The 21138-nt window shown below is 47.2% G+C and overlaps 2 protein-coding genes across 11 annotated transcripts in view; one reads left to right on the top strand and one right to left on the bottom strand.

Moving 5' to 3' along the window:
- The window catches only part of AGBL2 (AGBL carboxypeptidase 2), a 146191-nt gene extending 134135 nt beyond the window's left edge, over positions 1 to 12056 (bottom strand). For 8 of the 9 annotated variants that reach the window (XM_056526566.1, XM_056526567.1, XM_056526569.1 and 5 more), the window contains exons 1-2: positions 11987 to 12056; positions 11844 to 11894 (exon numbers count right to left, since the gene is read on the bottom strand). In XM_056526566.1, coding sequence (XP_056382541.1) covers positions 11844 to 11879 — 36 coding nt within the window. In that variant the 5' untranslated portion in view covers positions 11880 to 11894; positions 11987 to 12056. Of the gene's footprint in view, positions 1 to 9409; positions 9430 to 11843; positions 11895 to 11986 lie in introns of those variants that run through there. The other variant, XM_056526563.1, reaches the window with a different exon arrangement.
- A 36-nt stretch (positions 12057 to 12092) lies between these two features.
- The window catches only part of MTCH2 (mitochondrial carrier 2), a 31758-nt gene continuing 22712 nt past the window's right edge, over positions 12093 to 21138 (top strand). The window contains exon 1 of one of the 2 annotated variants that reach the window (XM_056526583.1): positions 12093 to 12246. In XM_056526583.1, the coding sequence (XP_056382558.1) occupies positions 12160 to 12246 (87 nt within the window). In that variant the 5' untranslated portion in view covers positions 12093 to 12159. The remainder of the gene's footprint in view (positions 12247 to 21138) is intronic. The other variant, XM_056526584.1, reaches the window with a different exon arrangement.

The following is a 21138-nucleotide window of genomic DNA, read 5'->3' as shown; positions in this document are numbered from 1 at the left end:
CCTCGGCCACTTTGGCCAGGTGGGTGAGGTCGGCCATGGAAATGGCTGGGATCGATATCTCTCTTTTTGGTGCCCACTCTTCTAGAGGGGCTATGGCCACCAAGGTAGTCACTTCGGGAGGTTCACTTTCGGACCTTCTATTGGCCGCTGATTGGTCGTCCGAGACGACTTTTCGGCAGTTTTATTTTAGACCTCAAACACACGTCTCTGTGTCTGTTCTATGACATATTTGTTATTATTTCTTTATGTAAGCACTGTTAGCTTTAAACTTGCAAGATATGAGCCTCCTGTCTGATATATAAATCGAGATTTTCCTAGCTAACGTGACGGAAAATATAAGTTATATGAAGACAGGAGGCGAGTATCTTCCCTCCCTACCCTCCCTGTTATGGTGTTTTTTGTTTTCCTTCCAGGGTATTAAAAGGAGAAGACGAAGACAGCGGTGTTTCGGTGCAGCCTGATATGTTCTGTTGCAATTGTTCCTTAACAGTTTCGTTCCCGGTTTTCGGTCCTGTTGGCCGGAGGTTCGGAGATACCGAGGAGGAGCTGTCCCGGATTCCGGCGTGCCGTGGTTCTGGTGACGGTCATGCAGTTCGCATAAAGAAAGAGGATCTTCAAGCAGTCCCTTATATAGCAGCCAGCATGCTGGGATAGGAGGAGGAGTTCACAGGGGACTGCTGGGATATGTAGTTTTTAAAAAAAGATTTTATTAAATACGTTTGTATAAAGATTTTTCTGCTATGGGCATTAATTAAAGAAAGATTAATGCAAGATACTCGCCTCCTGTCTTCATATAACTTATATTTTCCGTCACGTTAGCTAGGAAAATCTCGATTTATATCCTGTATTATACCCTAGAGCTGTACTCACTATTCTGTTGGTGAGGTCACTGTGTACATACATTACTCACTGTGTACATTACACTACTTATCCTTTACTGATCCTGAGTTATATCCTGTATTATACTCCAGAGCTGTACTCACTATTCTGCTGGTAAGGTCACTGTGTACATTACACTACTTATCCTTTACTGATCCTGAGTTATATCCTGTATTATACCCTAGAGCTGTACTCACTATTCTGTTGGTGAGGTCACTGTGTACATACATTACTCACTGTGTACATTACACTACTTATCCTTTACTGATCCTGAGTTATATCCTGTATTATACCCTAGAGCTGTACTCACTATTCTGTTGGTGAGGTCACTGTGTACATACATTACATTACTTATACTGCACTGATCCTGAGTTATATCCTGTATTATACTCTAGAGCTGTACTCAATATTCTGCTGGTGAGGTCACTGTGTACATACATTACTTATCCTGTGTTATATCCTGTATTATACTGCAGGGCTGTACTCACTATTCTGTTGGTGAGATCACTGTGTACATACATTACATTACTTATTCTGTACTGATCCTGAGTTATATCCTGTATTATACTGCAGAGCTGTACTCACTATTCTGTTGGTGAGATCACTGTGTACATACATTACATTACTTATCCTGTACTGATCCTGAGTTATATCCTGTATTATACTGCAGAGCTGTACTCACTATTCTGTTGGTGAGATCACTGTGTACATACATTACATTACTTATCATGTACTGATCCTGAGTTATATCCTGTAATACGAAACCCAAAACATGAGGTGCAAAAACAAACACTAGAGAAAAATAGTAATAATATTACTAATATATAAAAACACTAACTTTATACAAATACACAAACAGAACAAGTATATACAAAACAGAATACATCTTACCAACTATACAAATTAAACAGTAATGAGGCTTTCAGTCACATAAACAGCCCCTAAAGTTCAGCACCTTCTTCAAACCAACCACCAGATCCTAACTTTAGCAATCTTTGAATGCCAATTGCCTCTGAAAATGGGCAGACAGAACCTTTTTGTCAAGGTTTTTCCTCTAGAGAGTCCTGATCTCACACATCCCCAAACCCCAACAGTGAAGTACCTTCAGAATTGGGGAAGAATAAGCCGGAAGATGCACATGTGGTGAGCAAAGGTCCTTCACTTGCCATCCTGTCTCCCATTCCTGGAAGAAAGGCCAAAACTACAAGAGAAAACCCACGGAGGAGCCCTCTCTTTCCAGAGGTTTGCAATATTGGTCTTAAGACAGGTATTCACTTAGAATAACATAGGATTGACCATACACAACCCCTTGTCTTATCATACAGTAAGTAACCTCCTTCCTAACTAGGTTCAGTCTATTCCTTCTTAACATTTTGAAGAACACACTGTAGACCAAATTCCAGAGAGGCTTTGGCAACAAATGCATACACTGCCCAGAAATATCAGCAAAGGGAGTAGGAATGCTTTGACCAGGTTTACCCTTTCCAGTAGGGTCAAAAAAATAACTCTTCCACAAATCCACCTTCTGTGCGGTGATCTGAAGCCTGCTGTACCAGTTTGGTGTGGGGTAATTTGTTTATCCAAATTTAATACAAAGGACTTTTGCAAATTCCTGGGGCTCTGGAAGGGTGTCCGGGAGGTCAAAACCAGGATCTCCCCCTCCCAGCCAGAGACTCTTGCACTGATCCTGGTTGAACTTAGATCCGGATGCCTTCGACTAGTGGTTCACCTCTGGCATCACCCATAGCCCTTCCTCTTGCAATGAGACAATGTTTTCCCTGTTGGAATATGCTGCAATAAGAAGAGAAGAAAAACCTGCCATCCTCTGTCTACTTTGTCTCGCCCCCCCCCCCCCCTCCCACGTTAAACTACCTTTATAACAGTCTAGGCAGGGAGCACTGCTGGGAAATGTAGTTTTGATAGGATGTGCAAGAGAAAGGAGAAGAGAGAAAATTGGGCAGTGGGCATAGGAGGGTGGTGCATCGGAGAGCAGTAAATGGTGCCGGAAACAAGCCAAGAGGAAATTTGTAAGTACATTTCACACTATGTGGAGTACCCCTGTAAAGGTCTTATAGAACTCAGATGTTAAGCCATCTGCACCGGGGGACTTTTTGAGGTCAAGCCCATCAAACACCAGACGGACTTCCTCTTCCTGGATCATCTATGTCAAGATTTCAGGCTCCTGAGGCTCAAGAGCTGACAAAAGAAACTCGCAACCCAGGCACGCTGGACTTTAATGTACTGATCTGGTAAATATCAGTATACTCAGATATTCTTCACTGCTTGGAGAAAAGTTTCTGCATCTTTATGTTAGGTAACAATAAGAATAAGTAAATGGGAACTTTGACTCACTCAGCAAACAGTTTTCAATAAAGCTTTGCAGGAAGCACATTAATATATCAACAATGCAATGTTTAACTTCTATGACAGAGGATCAGCTTCAAATCTATTGAGATTTACTGCAGTAACCTGTGGTTAGATGGGCACTGTGAAATACAAAAATGAAATATGGTTGTACATCTTGGAAAAACTTTAACCTTTCTGATATACCTAATGAGAAAAATTGATTTCCTTTTTATAGAAATCATGGCTAAAAAAAAAAAAAAAAATAGTTTTGTCCAAGCTGAAACACAGGCACTGACAAAGCCCTGTAAGTGAGAGTGGGCTAGCACTTCTTTGTGCTCTCTGCTGTCTGATAGTACTCCTCTGTGCTCTCTGCTGTCTGATAGTACAGGAGAGAGTCAGAGGAGTATTATCATACAGGAGAGTGCACAGAGGAGTACTATCAGACAGGAGAGAGCAGAGAGGAGTCCTATCAGACAGCAGAGAGCACAGAGGAGCACTATCAGACAGGAGAGAGCAGAGAGGAGTCCTATCAGACAGCAGAGAGCACAGAGGAGTCCTATCAGATAGGAGAGAGCACAAAGGAGTCCTATCAGACAGGAGAGAGCACAGAGGAGTACTATCAGACAGGAGAGAGCAGAGAGGAGTCCTATCAGACAGCAGAGAGCACAGAGGAGCACTATCAGACAGGAGAGAGCACAGAGGAGTACTATCAGACAGGAGAGAGCACAGGTGAGCACTATCAGATAGGAGAGAGCACAAAGGAGTCCTATCAGACAGGAGAGAGCACAGAGGAGTACTATCAGACAGGAGAGAGCACAAAGTAGTCCTATCAGACAGGAGAGAGCACAGAGGAGTACTATCAGATAGGAGAGAGCACAAAGGAGTCCTATCAGACAGGAGAGAGCACAGAGGAGTACTATCAGACAGGAGAGAGCACAAAGTAGTCCTATCAGACAGGAGAGAGCACAGAGGAGTACTATCAGACAGGAGAGAGCACAGAGGAGTACTATCAGACAGGAGAGAGCACAAAGGAGTCCTATCAGACAGGAGAGAGCACAGAGGAGTACTATCAGACAGGAGAGAGCACAAATTAGTCCTATCAGACAGGAGAGAGCACAGAGGAGTACTATCAGACAGGAGAGAGCACAGAGGAGTACTATCAGACAGGAGAGAGCACAAAGGAGTCCTATCAGCCAGGAGAAAGCACAAAGGAGTCCTATCAGACAGGAGAGAGCACAGGGGAGTGGTATCAGACAGGAGAGAGCACAGAGGAGTGCTATCAGACAGGAGAGAGCACAGAGGAGTCCTATCAGACAGGAGAGAGCACAGGGGAGTCCTATCAGACAGGAGAGAGCACAGAGGAGTACTATCAGGAGAGAGCACAGAGGAGTACTATCAGACAGGAGAGAGCACAGAGGAGTCCTATCAGACAGGAGAGAGCACAGAGGAGTACTATCAGACAGGAGAGAGCACAGAGGAGTGCTATCAGACAGGAGAGAGCACAGAGGAGTCCTATCAGACAGGAGAGAGCATAGAGGAGTACTATCAGACAGGAGAGAGCACAGAGGAGTACTATCAGACAGGAGAGAGCACAGAGGAGTGCTAGCCCACCCTCACTTACTGGACTTTGTCCATACCTGTGCTTCAGCTTGGACAAAGCCATGATTTTATAAGTCATGATTTCTATAAAAAAGGAAAAAAAAATCTTCTCATGAAGTATATTAGAAAGGTTCATTTTTTGCCAAGATTTACAACGTATAAAAAGTTTTTGTATCTGACAGTGCCCATGTAATTCCTTCCATGGACCTTCAGTGTACAAGCTGTACAGGTTAGTTGTAGATATGTCAGAAAAGATGTCCCCTGCCCGTGTGCCCTATTGGGCTCAGGAACCTTTCTACAGGCCAAAGGGCTACTAAGAAAGAGGGACTAAAGCTTTGGAGGGTTCTATCCAGCTAGGCACCTGTTCACATCAGCACTGAAACTTGTGTTTATAGAAATAGTCTTAATGCGGTAATGGATCTGTTGCATGAACAGTGCCACACAACAGGCCCTTCAGACATGTAACAGAGTCTGATGGGTTCTATTGGGGAGTGCAATGTTCTGACAGAAAACACAGCAATGCATACAGCCTAATGTTCTGTTGACACATTCTGGCCCTCTTTCGGCATATATGTCATATTGGATTGGAATAATAGAGCAACATACATAACACAATTCTTCCAAAGTGACAGATGTCAGAATCAGACAAACCTATAGGACAGCTGGGTGCTGTTAGAGTCCATCTATGTGGACTGCATTGCAGTCAATAGTGATGTCACAGATCCACGCGGTCCTAGCATCAATAGATTTCAGCAGTGGCTGTTGCACTCGGAATCTGTTCTTTTTTAGCAGAGTGTTTTTTTCATCAAAACTAAACTGATCTAAAATGTTTAATAAATAAGTCTGTTTCTAAGGACAACCAGAACTGTGAAAGAATAGAGTAGAGATGAGCGAGCTGAGCCCAAGGAACCCGGTCTCGCTCAGAACTTCAGGATAAAATTGGTTTGCAGAACTCTTGCACATTGTATTGTAAAGCTATCACATTACAATACAAAGCAAGCTGAGCAAAGCAGTGGGCTAACATGTATTTTTTCATAAATAAGCATTAATGGTAGGGTCCCACATAGCATATATGCTGCATATTTTGCTGCATATTTTCTGCAGCTAATTTTGCTACCCATTGCCTTTAATAGGTAGGATAATATGCAGAAAATTACCAAGACATTCTTAACAAAAATCTGCTGCTATGATGAAGTTGAAATGAGGGTAGACATTTCAGCAAGACAATGATCCCAAACACACAGCCAAGGGACACTTGAGATGCCCCCACAATTAGAAGAAAACCTTGCCCACTAGGTCAAAATCAGAACAGAATGAGGTTCCACCGCAACGCGGCCAGAAAAAAAGTAGTAAGACCTCCACAGTTACATTGATTCTGTTGCACCTACCACCTCATACTCATCTTCCTGCACTGTATTACCGGTACATCTGCTAAACCCTGTTTACAGCAGGAAGTTTCACATTGCCTCTCTGGTTGTAATCTGATATAGGGGAACGTGCTCACCAATAATGGTGCAAACATTGTGGCTGCCCTGCGTGTAGGTGGCATGACACACTCTTCCCTGTATGGTACATTTCTTGAAAAATTGTGGCAGTCTCAGTGATGTGCTATGTGCAGAAAAGTACCGTATTTATCGGCGTATAACACGCACTGGCTTATAACACGCACCCCCATTTTAATAGGGAAATTTAAGTAAAAAAAAAAATACATATAAGATAAATGAAAGACTAATTGCCATATCATCCCTCTAACTTTGATTTTGCCTGAACTTCAGTTTGATCCCCCCTTCCAGTGCCACATAATTCCTCCCCTTTTATCAGCCCGTTTGCCACATTTACACCCACCCCCCCCTTACCCTCTCATCATTCCCCACTGTCTTATCATTCCCCCACCCCTCTCTTATCATGCCCCCCTCTCATCATGCCCCCTTCTCACCATGCCCCCTCTCATCATACCCTCTTCTCACCATGCCCCCTCTCATCATGCCCTCTTCTCACCATGCCCCCTTTCATCATGCCCCCTTCTCACCATGCCCCCTTCTCACCATGCCCCCTCTCATCATGCCCTCTTCTCATCATGCCCCCTTCTCACCATGCCCCCTTCTCACCATGCCCCCTCATCATGCTCTCTTCTCACCATGCCCCCTTCTCACCATGCCCTCTTCTCACCATGCCACCTTCTCACCATGCCCCCTTCTCATCATGCCCCCTCATCATGCCCTCTTCTCACCATGCCCCCTTCTCACCATGCCCCCTTCTCATCATGCCCTCTTCTCATCATGCCCCCTTCTCACCATGCCCCCTTCTCACCATGCCCTCTTCTCATCATGCCCCCTTCTCACCATGCCCCCTTCTCATCATGCCCTCTTCTCATCATGCCCTTCTCACCATGCCCCCTTCTCACCATGCCCCCTCTCATCATGCCCCCCTCTCATCTTGCCCCCTCTCATCATGCCCCCTTTTCATCATGCCCCCTTTTCATCATCAACCTTTCCCTCCTCTTCTCACCATGCCCCCTCTCATCATGCCCTCTTCTCACCATGCCCCCTTTCATCATGCCCCCTTCTCACCATGCCCCCTTCTCACCATGCCCCCTCTCATCATGCCCTCTTCTCATCATGCCCCCTTCTCACCATGCCCCCTCATCATGCTCTCTTCTCACCATGCCCCCTTCTCACCATGCCCTCTTCTCACCATGCCACCTTCTCACCATGCCCCCTTCTCATCATGCCCCCTCATCATGCCCTCTTCTCACCATGCCCCCTTCTCACCATGCCCCCTTCTCATCATGCCCTCTTCTCATCATGCCCCCTTCTCACCATGCCCCCTTCTCACCATGCCCTCTTCTCATCATGCCCCCTTCTCACCATGCCCCCTTCTCATCATGCCCTCTTCTCATCATGCCCTTCTCACCATGCCCCCTTCTCACCATGCCCCCTTCTCACCATGCCCCCTCTCATCATGCCCCCCTCTCATCTTGCCCCCTCTCATCATGCCCCCTTTTCATCATGCCCCCTTTTCATCATCAACCTTTCCCTCCGTTTTTGATATATATATTTTTCCCATCTTCCTTACTTAGCCGCGCTCGGCAGGCCAGGTCCGGTGTCGGGTCTTGCGAGCTGCGGTCAGTAAAGCTGGATGAGTGACGTCCTCTGCCGGCTGCACAGCATCAGGGACGTCACTCATCATTCGCTGCATCCGCCGCTGGTCAGTGTGGTCGCCGCTGGCAGCCCAACCGCAGCCACCTTAGAATAGTCACAGCGGCAGCAGCATTGAATGAGGGACGTCCCTGATTTTGTGCAGCGGAGCTAGCAGAAGACATCACTCATCCGGCTTCACTGACCGCAGCCGACACCGGACCTGGCCTGGCGAGCGCGGCTAGGTAACGAAGATAAAAAAAAACAATACAATAAAAAGCAGAGGGGAAAAGAAGGAAAATGTAAAAAAAAACAAAGTGGGAGCCACGCGCTGGTCACTGATTTAAAGTGGCCGCGGCCAGGCTGCTAATCATTAACAAGCAGCCGCTGCTGCGGCCACTTTAAATCAGTGACAAAAAGTTTTATCGGTGTATAACACGCAGGCAGACTTTTTGCCTTGAATTTAAGTTTTAAAAGTGCGTGTTATACGCCGAGAAATACGGTATACTTTTGGGTTAGGCGTTTCTATGCTTTTAAACAGGCCATCCTATCTTCCTCAACATCGCCTCATTTGCAATGTTCCAACACAGTTGAACTTATCATTACACATGTTGGACCGCATGTACCAGCAGCACAAAGCAGTGACAGATTTCCTAATGCAGTAGACAGTTTGTGAAGCCAGTATGGCTTTCTGTTAAGGAGCCTGTTGTGTGTTCAGACCTCAAAGAAGCAACAAAATTTAGTGGAATTAGTGATGTTATGCTGCTGATAGGCTCACATCTAGAGTAAGGTTCACGTCTGGGTGACAGCAGTATGGATGTTCCTCCAGAGGAGTAGTTGGATGAGGAAGACCTGAGGAGGATTTGGAGATGGAATCTGTCGAAGAGATTATGAACCTACACAATGTGAAAGTAATGACAACGAGGACCATGATGACCAGATTGGCAGTATGAAAAGGAGGCAGAACAAGCTGGGGCCTCCGAAAAGCTGGCAAGGATGGTGAGCCGTATGTTTTCTTGCTTACACAGCGACAGGGATATTATGCGCTTGAAGGAAAGCAATGAGTACTGGATAACCACAATCTTAGACCTTCAGTAAAAAGCCAGAATGGCTGAATTTTTTTCACCTTCCAAGGATGAGTTGGATGCTTAAGGAGAGAAGCTATGCAGTCAGCTTGCCATGGCTTTTCAGCAGCAAACACCTGCCAAACGGGGGGTCCACTCTCCACTCCCCACTGAGTCAACGATCCACTCCCTCTGCTAAGAGCAGCTACATTTTCACATTGGAGTATTCCACCCTGACATGAATTGTCACCAAAGGGCTGTACATCACCACCTGAACAACCAGTTTGATGCATACCTAAGCTATGTCCTTTCTCTGACAGATACCATGAGCTCATACCTCATGGACTTCTGGGTCTCCAAATTAGACCATTGGCCCGAACTTACCTAGTTTATCATGGGTATTCTGTCTTGTTCACCTTCCAGTGCAGCATTAGAGAAAGTGTTCAGCACGGTAGGCCAGCAAAGTGGGAAAATGTTTGTTAAAATGAATCAGGCATGAATCAGTAAGGAATTTAAAACTCCTTTGCCAGATGACACAGATTAGACAGTACTACCACCATCCTGTTGTCCCCCAGCTACTACAACTCTTACCAGTCCACCACTGTCTGCTGGATACTGCAACTCCCACCAACCCATCTCTTCCTGTTGTTTTCTGACTACTAAAATTCCCAACAATCTACCACTGCCTGCTGTCCGCTGGCTCCTACAACTCCCATTAGTCCTCCACTGCTTGCTGTCCTGTCTGTTGGCTACTATATTTCCCACCAGTCCATCACTGCCTGCTGGTACTACAACTCCCACCAATTCATCACTTTATGCTGTTCGCTGGCTACTACAACTCCCAATAATCCACCACTGCCTGCTGTCTACTACAACTTCCACAAGTCCACCAATGCCTGTGTCCTGCCTGCTGGATACTACAACTCCCACTAATCCACCACTGTCTGCTGGCTACTTCAACTCTCACCAATCCATCACTGCCTGCTTTACGCTGGCTACTAGACCTCCCAACAATCCATCACTGCCTGCTGTCTACCACAACTACAACTAGTCCACCACTGCCTGCTGTCTACTACAACTTCCATAAGTCCACCACTGCCTGCTGTCCGATGGCTACTACAAGTTCCACCAGTCCACCACTACCTGCTGTCCTGTCCACTGGCTACTACAACTCCCACCAGTCCACTACAGCCTGTTGTCTGCTGGCTACAACTACCACTATCACCCTTAGCTCTGCCACTACCAGCCAGACCTACACATACACAACCCATAATTCCCCAAAAAAGGGATAATTTCTTCAGCTTTTCATACAAAAGTTATTTCTTCTTCACTATTTAAGACACTGTGACGGTTCCTACCGTAGAGTCACCCTACACCTTCGCTATTGTTGCCTGGGCTCCCAAAAGACTATGTACTATGGAAGAGTGACTGAGTGGAACTCAGACTAGCTTCAGGGGTGGGCACATGAGTAAGACCAGGACATCACTACCACCGTTTGTGCCCTCAGTTAATGTTGTCCAGTGACATAAAGTTCCTTGTTGGATATCTTATTAAAATACCTTTATTTGCTATTTTCATGACACATTCTGCACAAGGCACTAATTATGCACACAGTCCACATTCCGCACATGGTCCACCTTCTGCACAAGGCACTATCCAGGGAGAGCTAATTACCTTTATTGGATTATCTTCCAGACTTACTGTCACCTGTATTGAGCTGATGATATAATTCACTTGTATAGAAATGTATTGCTATAAAATCATGAGGTCAGAGGGCAAGGATTATGACAAGGGTGCCCAAGAGAGAAAAATGGTGGCTAGGACCTAATGCTGGATGGTCTGGTGCCAGAATTCTTTTTGATAGCTGCTTTCTTAAAGGGAACCCATCAAGGAACCACAGGAACCATGAAACACCGCCAGACAGTCTTATTACAAAGGTGTATGATGATGGTGTATGTTGCAAAAATTAAGAGGAATGAAGCTGTCCAGGGACAGGAATCCAAGCCCCCTGCAGCTTCTCCTCACCCTGTCGGCCTTGACTGACAGATCTATCCTTGTTTGTAGGGACAGACCTATGAATCAAGGCTGCCAGGGAATGCCCTGGTGACATAGAGCATAATTATCAGATGGTTGTATAGCTATGACTCCTCTAAAACTTTGCAGGGTCTCAGAGTGAATCATACGGCACTGTAATAAGGGTCATGTCCCTGATTCATGCTGCTTGTGGTTCAGTGATGACAGGCTCCCTTTAAGGTAGGGATTCATGGTGACTTTGATCATGGGACATCTAGCCACATGACCAAAGGATCTTTGAAACTTGTATATGTTTGTATGCCTGTTATTATTGCTATTTGGCTGTAAAATAAACAACCAGATAAAAAACCGGACCATTTGACTTACATTGTAGTCTATGAAGTGTAACCCAAAATCCTGGTGGGAATATTTGGCAGTGGTCGTGTGAGGGTTGTGTTATATAATGTGCCACACCGTGACCACAGTGCCAACCATAACAATGCTGCCGAGCAGCCCTAAGGATGGGGCATAACTTTGGTCAAATAACATCAAAACTGTCTATTCTGTCAAAGTCATGTGACCTGCAACAAAAAACAAAGCATGTTTTTTTTTTGTTGTTTGTTTTTTTACAGCTGTTGCATTGCAGTCACATTGTCACAATCATGTGTAGTCCTGGCTGTTAGTATATCGGGGGACTCTATAGAAAAATGACCACTTTTAGGTCATGTGACCTGTTTGAGGCGGCACCCTGCCTTCACCTACCCCCCTCTCCCCGGGTCAGACAGATAGGTAATGGTTTATTTACCTCTGGTTTCATGTCTGTTTGAAGCGCAGGACACATGGTGGTGGGAAAAACCTGAGGAAAGATGGAGAATGAATGATAACAAGTTATGAATAATGTTATATACTGAGTCCCCCGGAGTTGGCTCTTCTCTGGTACCCGAATACCTGACAGGCTGCTGCCCCTGCCCTGGGTTCTGCACTGTTCTCCAAGTCCAGACTCCTCCCCCAAAACTCTTCCCGTTGCCTGGATACGGGGATCACATGCTCTCTCTGCACTTCCGGTTTGTAATGAAGGTTTCTCCTTGAATTTGCGACCCGGCTTCCGTCAGGTTTCCAAGATGGCGGACACGGCCAGTCAGCTGCTACTGGGCTCCGGCCTGACCGTCGTGTCCCACCCGTTAATGTACGTGAAGATGTTAGTGCAGGTAAGTGCGGTCCCCGGGGCGGAGCCTCCATGTTGAGGGGGATGTATGTGAGACCATAGGAGATGCCGGGGCGGGAGCTGTCAGCATGTGTCTGGGCGGAGTGTTACTAGATAGCCCCTGTATACATGAGGAGGCTGTCACTAGATAGCCCCCTGTATACAGGAGGAGGCTGTCACTAGATAGCCCCCTGTATACAGGAGGAGGCTGTCACTAGATAGCCCCCTGTATACAGGAGGAGGCTGTCACTAGATAGCCCCCTGTATACAGGAGGAGGCTGTCACCAGATAGCCCCCTGTGTATACAGGAGGAGGCTGTCACTAGATAGCCCCCTGTATACAGGAGGAGGCTGTCACTAGATAGCCCCCTGTGTATACAGGAGGAGGCTGTCACTAGATAGCCCCCTGTATACAGGAGGAGGCTGTCACTAGATAGCCCCCTGTATACAGGAGGAGGCTGTCACTAGATAGCCCCCTGTATACAGGAGGAGGCTGTCATTAGATAGCCCCCTGTATACAGGAGGAGGCTGTCATTAGATAGCCCCCTGTATACAGGAGGAGGCTGTCACTAGATACCACCTGTATACAGGAGGAGGCTGTCACTAGATAGCCCCCTGTGTATACAGGAGGAGGCTGTCACTAGATACCACCTGTATACAGGAGGAGGCTGTCACTAGATAGCCCCCTGTGTATACAGGAGGAGGCTGTCACCAGATAGCCCCCTGTGTATACAGGAGGAGGCTGTCACCAGATAGCCCCCTGTGTATACAGGAGGAGGCTGTCACCAGATAGCCCCCTGTGTATACAGGAGGAGGCTGTCACCAGATAGCCCCCTTTGTATACAGGAGGAGGCTGTCACCAGATAGCCCCCTGTGTATACAGGAGGAGGCTGTCACCAGATGATAGCCCCCTGTGTATACAGGAGGAGGCTGTCACCAGATGATAGCCCCCTGTGTATACAGGAGGAGGCTGTCACCAGATAGCAGCCCCCTGTGTATACAGGAGGAGGCTGTCACCAGATAGCAGCCCCCTGTGTATACAGGAGGAGGCTGTCACCAGATAGCAGCCCCCTGTGTATACAGGAGGAGGCTGTCACCAGATAGCAGCCCCCTGTGTATACAGGAGGAGGCTGTCACCAGATAGCAGCCCCCTGTGTATACAGGAGGAGGCTGTCACCAGATAGCAGCCCCCTGTGTATACAGGAGGAGGCTGTCACCAGATAGCAGCCCCCTGTGTATACAGGAGGAGGCTGTCACCAGATAGCAGCCCCCTGTGTATACAGGAGGAGGCTGTCACCAGATAGCAGCCCCCTGTGTATACAGGAGGAGGCTGTCCACCAGATAGCAGCCCCCTGTGTATACAGGAGGAGGCTGTCCACCAGATAGCAGCCCCCTGTGTATACAGGAGGAGGCTGTCCACCAGATAGCAGCCCCCTGTGTATACAGGAGGAGGCTGTCCACCAGATAGCAGCCCCCTGTGTATACAGGAGGAGGCTGTCCACCAGATAGCCCCCTGTGTATACAGGAGGAGGCTGTCCACCAGATAGCAGCCCCCTGTGTATACAGGAGGAGGCTGTCCACCAGATAGCAGCCCCCTGTGTATACAGGAGGAGGCTGTCACCAGATAGCAGCCCCCTGTGTATACAGGAGGAGGCTGTCACCAGATAGCAGCCCCCTGTGTATACAGGAGGAGGCTGTCACCAGATAGCAGCCCCCTGTGTATACAGGAGGAGGCTGTCACCAGATAGCAGCCCCCTGTGTATACAGGAGGAGGCTGTCACCAGATAGCAGCCCCCTGTGTATACAGGAGGAGGCTGTCACCAGATAGCCGCCCCCTGTGTATACAGGAGGAGGCTGTCACCAGATAGCAGCCCCCTGTGTATACAGGAGGAGGCTGTCACCAGATAGCAGCCCCCTGTGTATACAGGAGGAGGCTGTCCACCAGATAGCAGCCCCCTGTGTATACAGGAGGAGGCTGTCCACCAGATAGCAGCCCCCTGTGTATACAGGAGGAGGCTGTCCACCAGATAGCAGCCCCCTGTGTATACAGGAGGAGGCTGTCCACCAGATAGCAGCCCCCTGTGTATACAGGAGGAGGCTGTCCACCAGATAGCAGCCCCCTGTGTATACAGGAGGAGGCTGTCCACCAGATAGCCGCCCCCTGTGTATACAGGAGGAGGCTGTCCACCAGATAGCCGCCCCCTGTGTATACAGGAGGAGGCTGTCCACCAGATAGCCGCCCCCTGTGTATACAGGAGGAGGCTGTCCACCAGATAGCAGCCCCCTGTGTATACAGGAGGAGGCTGTCCACCAGATAGCAGCCCCCTGTGTATACAGGAGGAGGCTGTCCACCAGATAGCAGCCCCCTGTGTATACAGGAGGAGGCTGTCCACCAGATAGCAGCCCCCTGTGTATACAGGAGGAGGCTGTCCACCAGATAGCAGCCCCCTGTGTATACAGGAGGAGGCTGTCCACCAGATAGCAGCCCCCTGTGTATACAGGAGGAGGCTGTCCACCAGATAGCAGCCCCCTGTGTATACAGGAGGAGGCTGTCCACCAGATAGCAGCCCCCTGTGTATACAGGAGGAGGCTGTCCACCAGATAGCAGCCCCCTGTGTATACAGGAGGAGGCTGTCCACCAGATAGCAGCCCCCTGTGTATACAGGAGGAGGCTGTCCACCAGATAGCAGCCCCCTGTGTATACAGGAGGAGGCTGTCCACCAGATAGCAGCCCCCTGTGTATACAGGAGGAGGCTGTCCACCAGATAGCAGCCCCCTGTGTATACAGGAGGAGGCTGTCCACCAGATAGCAGCCCCCTGTGTATACAGGAGGAGGCTGTCCACCAGATAGCCGCCCCCTGTGTATACAGGAGGAGGCTGTCACCAGATAGCCGCCCCCTGTGTATACAGGAGGAGGCTGTCACAATAATGTGCACAGCATTATTAACAAGTTATTAACAATAATGTGCACAGCATTATTGACAAGTTATTACGTTTGGTGCAGGAACACAGTTTCCTCCCCATGAGTTAATGGAGTAAAATGACTTTCACCTGCACCATTTTTCAGGAATACGCTTGAATCACGGTGTTTTTTACTTCGCTTCTCTCCTCTGAATCCAATTTTGGCTCAATTTTTCTTATTGTAGTGAAAAATGCTTAGGACTCGTTGGTGGGTTTTCGAGTAGAAGCTGCTGAAAATTTCAGTTTGAAAATACTGTTGTAGCAGCCTCTCATTTTATTATAATGGTTTTCAATGGGATTCTGCTACACCGTGCAAACAGCAGAATTTACAGTGCAGAAATTCAAATTCCGGAGTTTGCTGACAAAATGAAAATGTTTATTTTAGTGGAATCCACTCAAGAATGTATTGCTGTCTATGGAGACAACGCATTTCCGAGCGATCCTAGCACCAGCTTGTACTGCTGGAGTCTGCAGCCCACAGAATGTCTGTCCAGAATTTTCCTGCCGAAATTCCTCTGTGTTAAAGGACAACTGCAGCGGCTTTACACTTATCCCCTATCCACAGCATAGGGGATAAGTGTTTGATCGTGGGGGGGTCCGACCGCTGGGACCCCCCCGATCTCCCTAACGGGGCGCCGCCATAAGCGCTCATTGTGAGTGCTAAGGTGCGTAGCGTTGACCTAGAGGTAGACGGTGACGCCCCGTCTCCTCCCCGTCCCCATACAGTTCTATGGGGGATGGGGGGGAGGCACGAATGCTGCCTCCCCGCCTCTCCCAGAGAGATGTATGGAGGAGGCGTGCCGGCCGCAACGTCATGCTGCGGCTGGCACGCCCCTGCACAAGAGAGCCGCAGCCCCGTACAGGAGATCGCCGGGGGCCCAGCGTTCGGACCCCCCGCGATCAAACACTTATCCCCTATCTTGAGGATAGGTGATAAGTGTTTGTACCGCTGCAGATGTCCTTTAATAGGCCTTTAGGACTGGATTTCTATTACATCGATCTGTTTGGTGGACTGAACTACAGTGCAGAATTATTTTCTGTTACATGGATTCTGCATTGGAAAGCACAGAATGAGACTAACCTCTAGCAAGACGAAACCGCAGCAAGTACAGGGTAGAAATACAGACTGATTCCCTAAGGTTAGACAGGCCGGCAGTTCTGAATCCTTGGAAGAGTTGTTGTTCTCGTACCCCATAAGTTTTTTACATGTAAATGACAGGATTGGTGCAGTCCCAATGGAGCTTTATAAAACTGTTTACATTTGTGTAACATTACATATGTGTAAAGGAAGAAAGCATAGTCCAGCAACTCACTGCGAAGCAATGAATCAGCATCGTGGGGCCGCCATGGTAAGCCGGGATATTGCGGGAAGCTGAACTTTGATCGCCACGTCTGAAGCGTTAATAGCGCGTGGCACAACGATTGGTGCTGCTCGCTATTAGCCCAGGGTCCCGGCTATCATAAGACGCCAGGACCCACCCGGTATGACACGGTGGTCACGGCGTGACCCCATTTTAAACACCGGGCACAGGGTGTACAGGTACGCCCTGCGTCCTTAAGATGTTAACTTCCACCGGAGTACCCCTTTAATCATTGCCTTCCTGATATTTTATTGGCTGAAATGTGGAGCAAAATTGGAAGTTAGTTTTTGTGCAAAAGTTTTGTGCAATTTTACAATAGACAACTTTGGCAAAAGTGACTGTGAAATGCAGTGCTTCATTCTTGACTATGCAGTGGACAAGATTTATTAACTGCATCTTTTTTTAAAAGGCAAAAAAATAATGTGCACACAAAGTTCTACCACCTCTGTCTTGCCTTAGAATGTGATATTCTACAGCAGGTTCTGAGGTGATGTGTCTGTGCACCGTTTTGATAAAGTTGGTGCACATAAGCCAAAAACACAGCAAAAAAAAAATGCTGTGAAGTGGAGCAATAAAACAAATTTGCTTTAAATGTAATGGGATAGGGGTTAAAAGGTGACTACACTACTCAAAAAAATAAAGGTAACACTCAAACACAATGTAACTCCAAGTTAGTCACACTTCTGTGAAATCACACTGTCCACTCAGGAAGATGCACTGACTATCAATTTCACATGCTGTTGTGCAAATGGAACAGACAACATGTGGACATTATAGGCAATTAACAAGACATCCCAATAAAGGAGTGGTTCTGCAGGTGGTGACCACAGACCACTTCTCAGTTCCTATGCTTCCTGGCTGATGTTTTGGTCACTTTTGAATGCTGGAGGTGCTTTCACTCTAGTGGTAGCATGAGACGGAGTCTACAACCCACACAAGTGGCTCAGGTAGTGCAGCTCATCCAGGATGGCACATCAATGCGAGCTGTGGCAAGAAGGTTTGCTGTGTCTGCCAGCATAGTGTCCAGAGCTTGGAGGCGCTACCAGGAGACAGGCCAGTACATCAGGAGACGTGGAGGAGGCTGTAGGAGGGCAACAACTCAGCAGCAGGACCTTTACCTCTGCCAGAGTCCTGCAAAATGACCTCCAGCAGGCCACAAATGTGCATGTGTCCACTCAAACGGTCAGAAACAGACTCCATGTGGGTGGTATGAGGGCCCGACGTCCACAGGTGGGGGTTGTGCTTACAGCCCAACACCGTGCAGGACGTTTGGCATTGGCCAGAGAACACCTTGGCAAATTTGCCACTGGCATCCTGTGCTCTTCACAGATGAAAGCAGGTACATACTGAGCATGTGACAGACGTGACAGAATCTGGAGACTCTGTGGAGAACCTTCTGCTGCCTGCAACATCCTCCAGCATGACCGGTTTGGCAGTGGGTCAGTAATGGTGTGGGGTGGCATTTCTTTTTGGTGAGCCACACAGCCCTCCATGTGCTTGCCAGAGGTAGCCAGACTGCCATTATGCTGGTGCGGTTGGCATTGATGCTATGGACTGACCCGCCCGTTCTCCAGACCTGAATCCGATTGAGCACATCTGGGACATCATGTCTCCCTCCATCCACCAACGCCACGTTGCACCTCAGACTGACCAGGAGTTGGTGGATGCTTTAGTCCAGGTCTGGGAGGATATCCCTCAGGAGACCATCCGCCACCTCATCAGGAGAATGCCCAGGCATTGTAGGGAGGTCATACGGTCACGTGGAGGCCACACACACAACTGAGCCTCATTTTGACTTGTTTTATGGACATTACATCAAAGTTGGATCAGCCTGTAGTGTGGTTTTCCACTTTGATTTTGAGTGTGACTCCATATCCAGACCTCCATGGGTTGATAAATTTGATTTCTCTTAATAATTTTTGTGTGATTTTGTTGTCAGCACATTCAACTATGTAAAGACGAAAGTATTTAATCCGATTTAGTTCTTTCATTCAGATCTAGGATGTGTTATCTTAGTGTTCCCTTTATTTTTTTGAGCAGTGTATATTTGTGGAGTTAGGAGTCACCACAAAGGTTGGTTTCAAATACAGGAGTTCTTGTTTAATTTTTTATTTTTTTTTGTATATTTTTTTTTTTTTTTTTTTGAGAAGTGCCATTTGAGGTTTTGATGCTGTTTGGTTGTTTTTCTCTATTGATTTATGAGTTAACATATGGGCAAAAAAAAATTGTATATTAATACCTGACAAAAAATACTGTCTGGATGCAAAACCCTTTGCAAGTACTTAAATAAAAATCTGTGTTTGGCCAGATTCACATGGCGAAATTTGTGCAGAGTTCCAAATATCTATCTGGCGGGCGCTAGGACCACTTGGGAATGTGCCGTCTCATAGACAGCAATGCATTAGCAAAATCTGTGAAAAGAATAAACATGTCTTGTCTTCTTGCGGAAGCCAGAATCGGGATTTCTGTGGCAGAAACATCTGGCATGGAAATTCCACCGTCTGCACAGTGCAGCAAATTCCTATTGAATTTAATGGAACTCTGCTGCTGCAGAATGTCCATGAGGAACATTCTGCACAAATTTCGCCGTGGGAACAAACCCTTTATCTGTACCCTAACTCCGTTCTGTTGGGAAAACTGCCGAGTCCATTTTTGTAGGAAATCTACTAACCTCTTATTACAAAATCTCCATTTCACTATGTGGATCAGCTCTGAAGCTCCAAAAGTGGTGGTTTTCTTTTGTTCCAGCATCTGAAAATTTTGCATTGCTCTTTTTTTTTTTTTTTTTTTTTTAATTGCCGGCAGAAAAAAAGCAGCGCTGCACCTGTCAGGCTGTTCCCCATTGAAATCAATGCCAGGCAATTTGCAGGAGGAATTGATTGGGTTATAGAAGAGGTGTGGACTCTGTCCAATTCAGCACCAAAATTAGCTGTGTCCTTATAACATCAAATGATAAAATATTGTATTAAAGGGGTACTCTGGCCCTGAGACATCTTATCCCCTATCCAAAGGATAGGGGATAAGATGTCTCACCGTGGGGATTCCGCCGCTGGGGACCCCTGCAATCTTGTATTCGGCACCCACCTGTTTGAGCGACACGCCGCGGTGCCAGCTCACAAACAGCTGGGTGAGACCACGGGGCCGGAGTATAGTGATGTCACAACTCCACCCCCGTGTGACATCACCCCGCCCCCGCTATGCAAGTCTATTGGAGGGGGCGTGAACGCCGTCACACCCCCTCCCATAGACTTGCATAGCGGGGGGTGACTTCACACGGGGGCGGAGTCGTGACATCACGATACTCCGGCCCCGTGGTCTCACCCAGCTGTTTGTGAGCTGGCACCGCGGCGTGTCGCTCAAACAGGTGGGTGCCGAATACAAGATTACGGGGGTCCCCCCGCGGCAGGACCACTGCAGTGATACATCCTATCCCCTATCCTTTGGATAGGGGATAAGATGTCTCAAGGCCGGAGTACCCCTTTAAGTATTCAATTCATTGTGATAAAAATTAAATGCACCAAAACTAATGTGAACACAGCCCAGGGACAGGCTATACCAGCTCTGAGGTGTCTCTTATCTGGTGCTGTATACAGATATCTTGGCCATTGCATATGGTGTACATGAGCAGGGTGTGGATTGTGCAGAGGAGCGCTGTGGATGGGGGTTGGGTGCTGGGGTGAGTGCCAGTAAATGCATGAAGCTTGTGAATCTGGCCTGCACCCTGGAGACTGCTGCCGATCAGGCAGGGTTTGTGGCTTCTGTCACAGATCACATAGCTAATGATTATCTCGTATGAAAGTCCAGAGACCAATAGTCAGGGCAGAGGTGACTTCTCTGCAGGCGATCACCTCCTCACCATGTAACCTTTTATAATGGTAATCCAGACATGTCATGTGATTGTATAGGTGGAGAACATAAAGGTATCTGCACCTGTATATAGTAATTATACCATACCATGCTATACACTTCTATCAGATGACAAAAATCTTAAAGGAACAGTCCAAACCTGATGACAAGCTATGACTAGTGCACAGGGCATAATTTAGTTTAGGATGCAATAAATGTATTGTTAAAAAAATTATTTACTTTCTGATTATGATTTTGAATATATGATGCTCCGTATCCTCAAGCTTCATCTTTCTGAGGATTCTGTCAGTTTTATAGCGGCCCCTTAAAGTTGGTAGACAAGGGAAATGACACAATCATTCTGATGGAAGCTATCGATCCTTATTCCTCTTTAAAAACTTATGCTTGGTTTTGTTTTTCTCATGTCTGTAAGAATAGAGGATCTAACGGGTTTAGATCCAACCTGATCACTTTTTCTGCTTACAAAATAAATGTGGACAGTATTGCTGTTCCCATAGTTAAAGGGGTATTCCAGGATTTTTTTTTATTTGACTATGCTACATGGACTGTAAAGTTAGTGTAGTTCATAATATAGTGTCTGTACCCGTGTATGACGGTTGTCTCACAATTCTTCTGTGATTATCGTCCCGATATTTTTAACAGCATACAAAAATGACTTGGGATTTCCCAGGTTGCAGTGCATCGAGACCTGACATCACTAGTCAGGGA

Source organism: Hyla sarda, chromosome 6, assembly GCF_029499605.1.
Source record: "Hyla sarda isolate aHylSar1 chromosome 6, aHylSar1.hap1, whole genome shotgun sequence".
Taxonomy (NCBI): Eukaryota; Metazoa; Chordata; class Amphibia; order Anura; family Hylidae; genus Hyla; species Hyla sarda.
The sequence above is the reverse complement of the archived record's forward strand: the minus strand, read 5'-3'. Positions and strand labels throughout refer to the sequence as shown.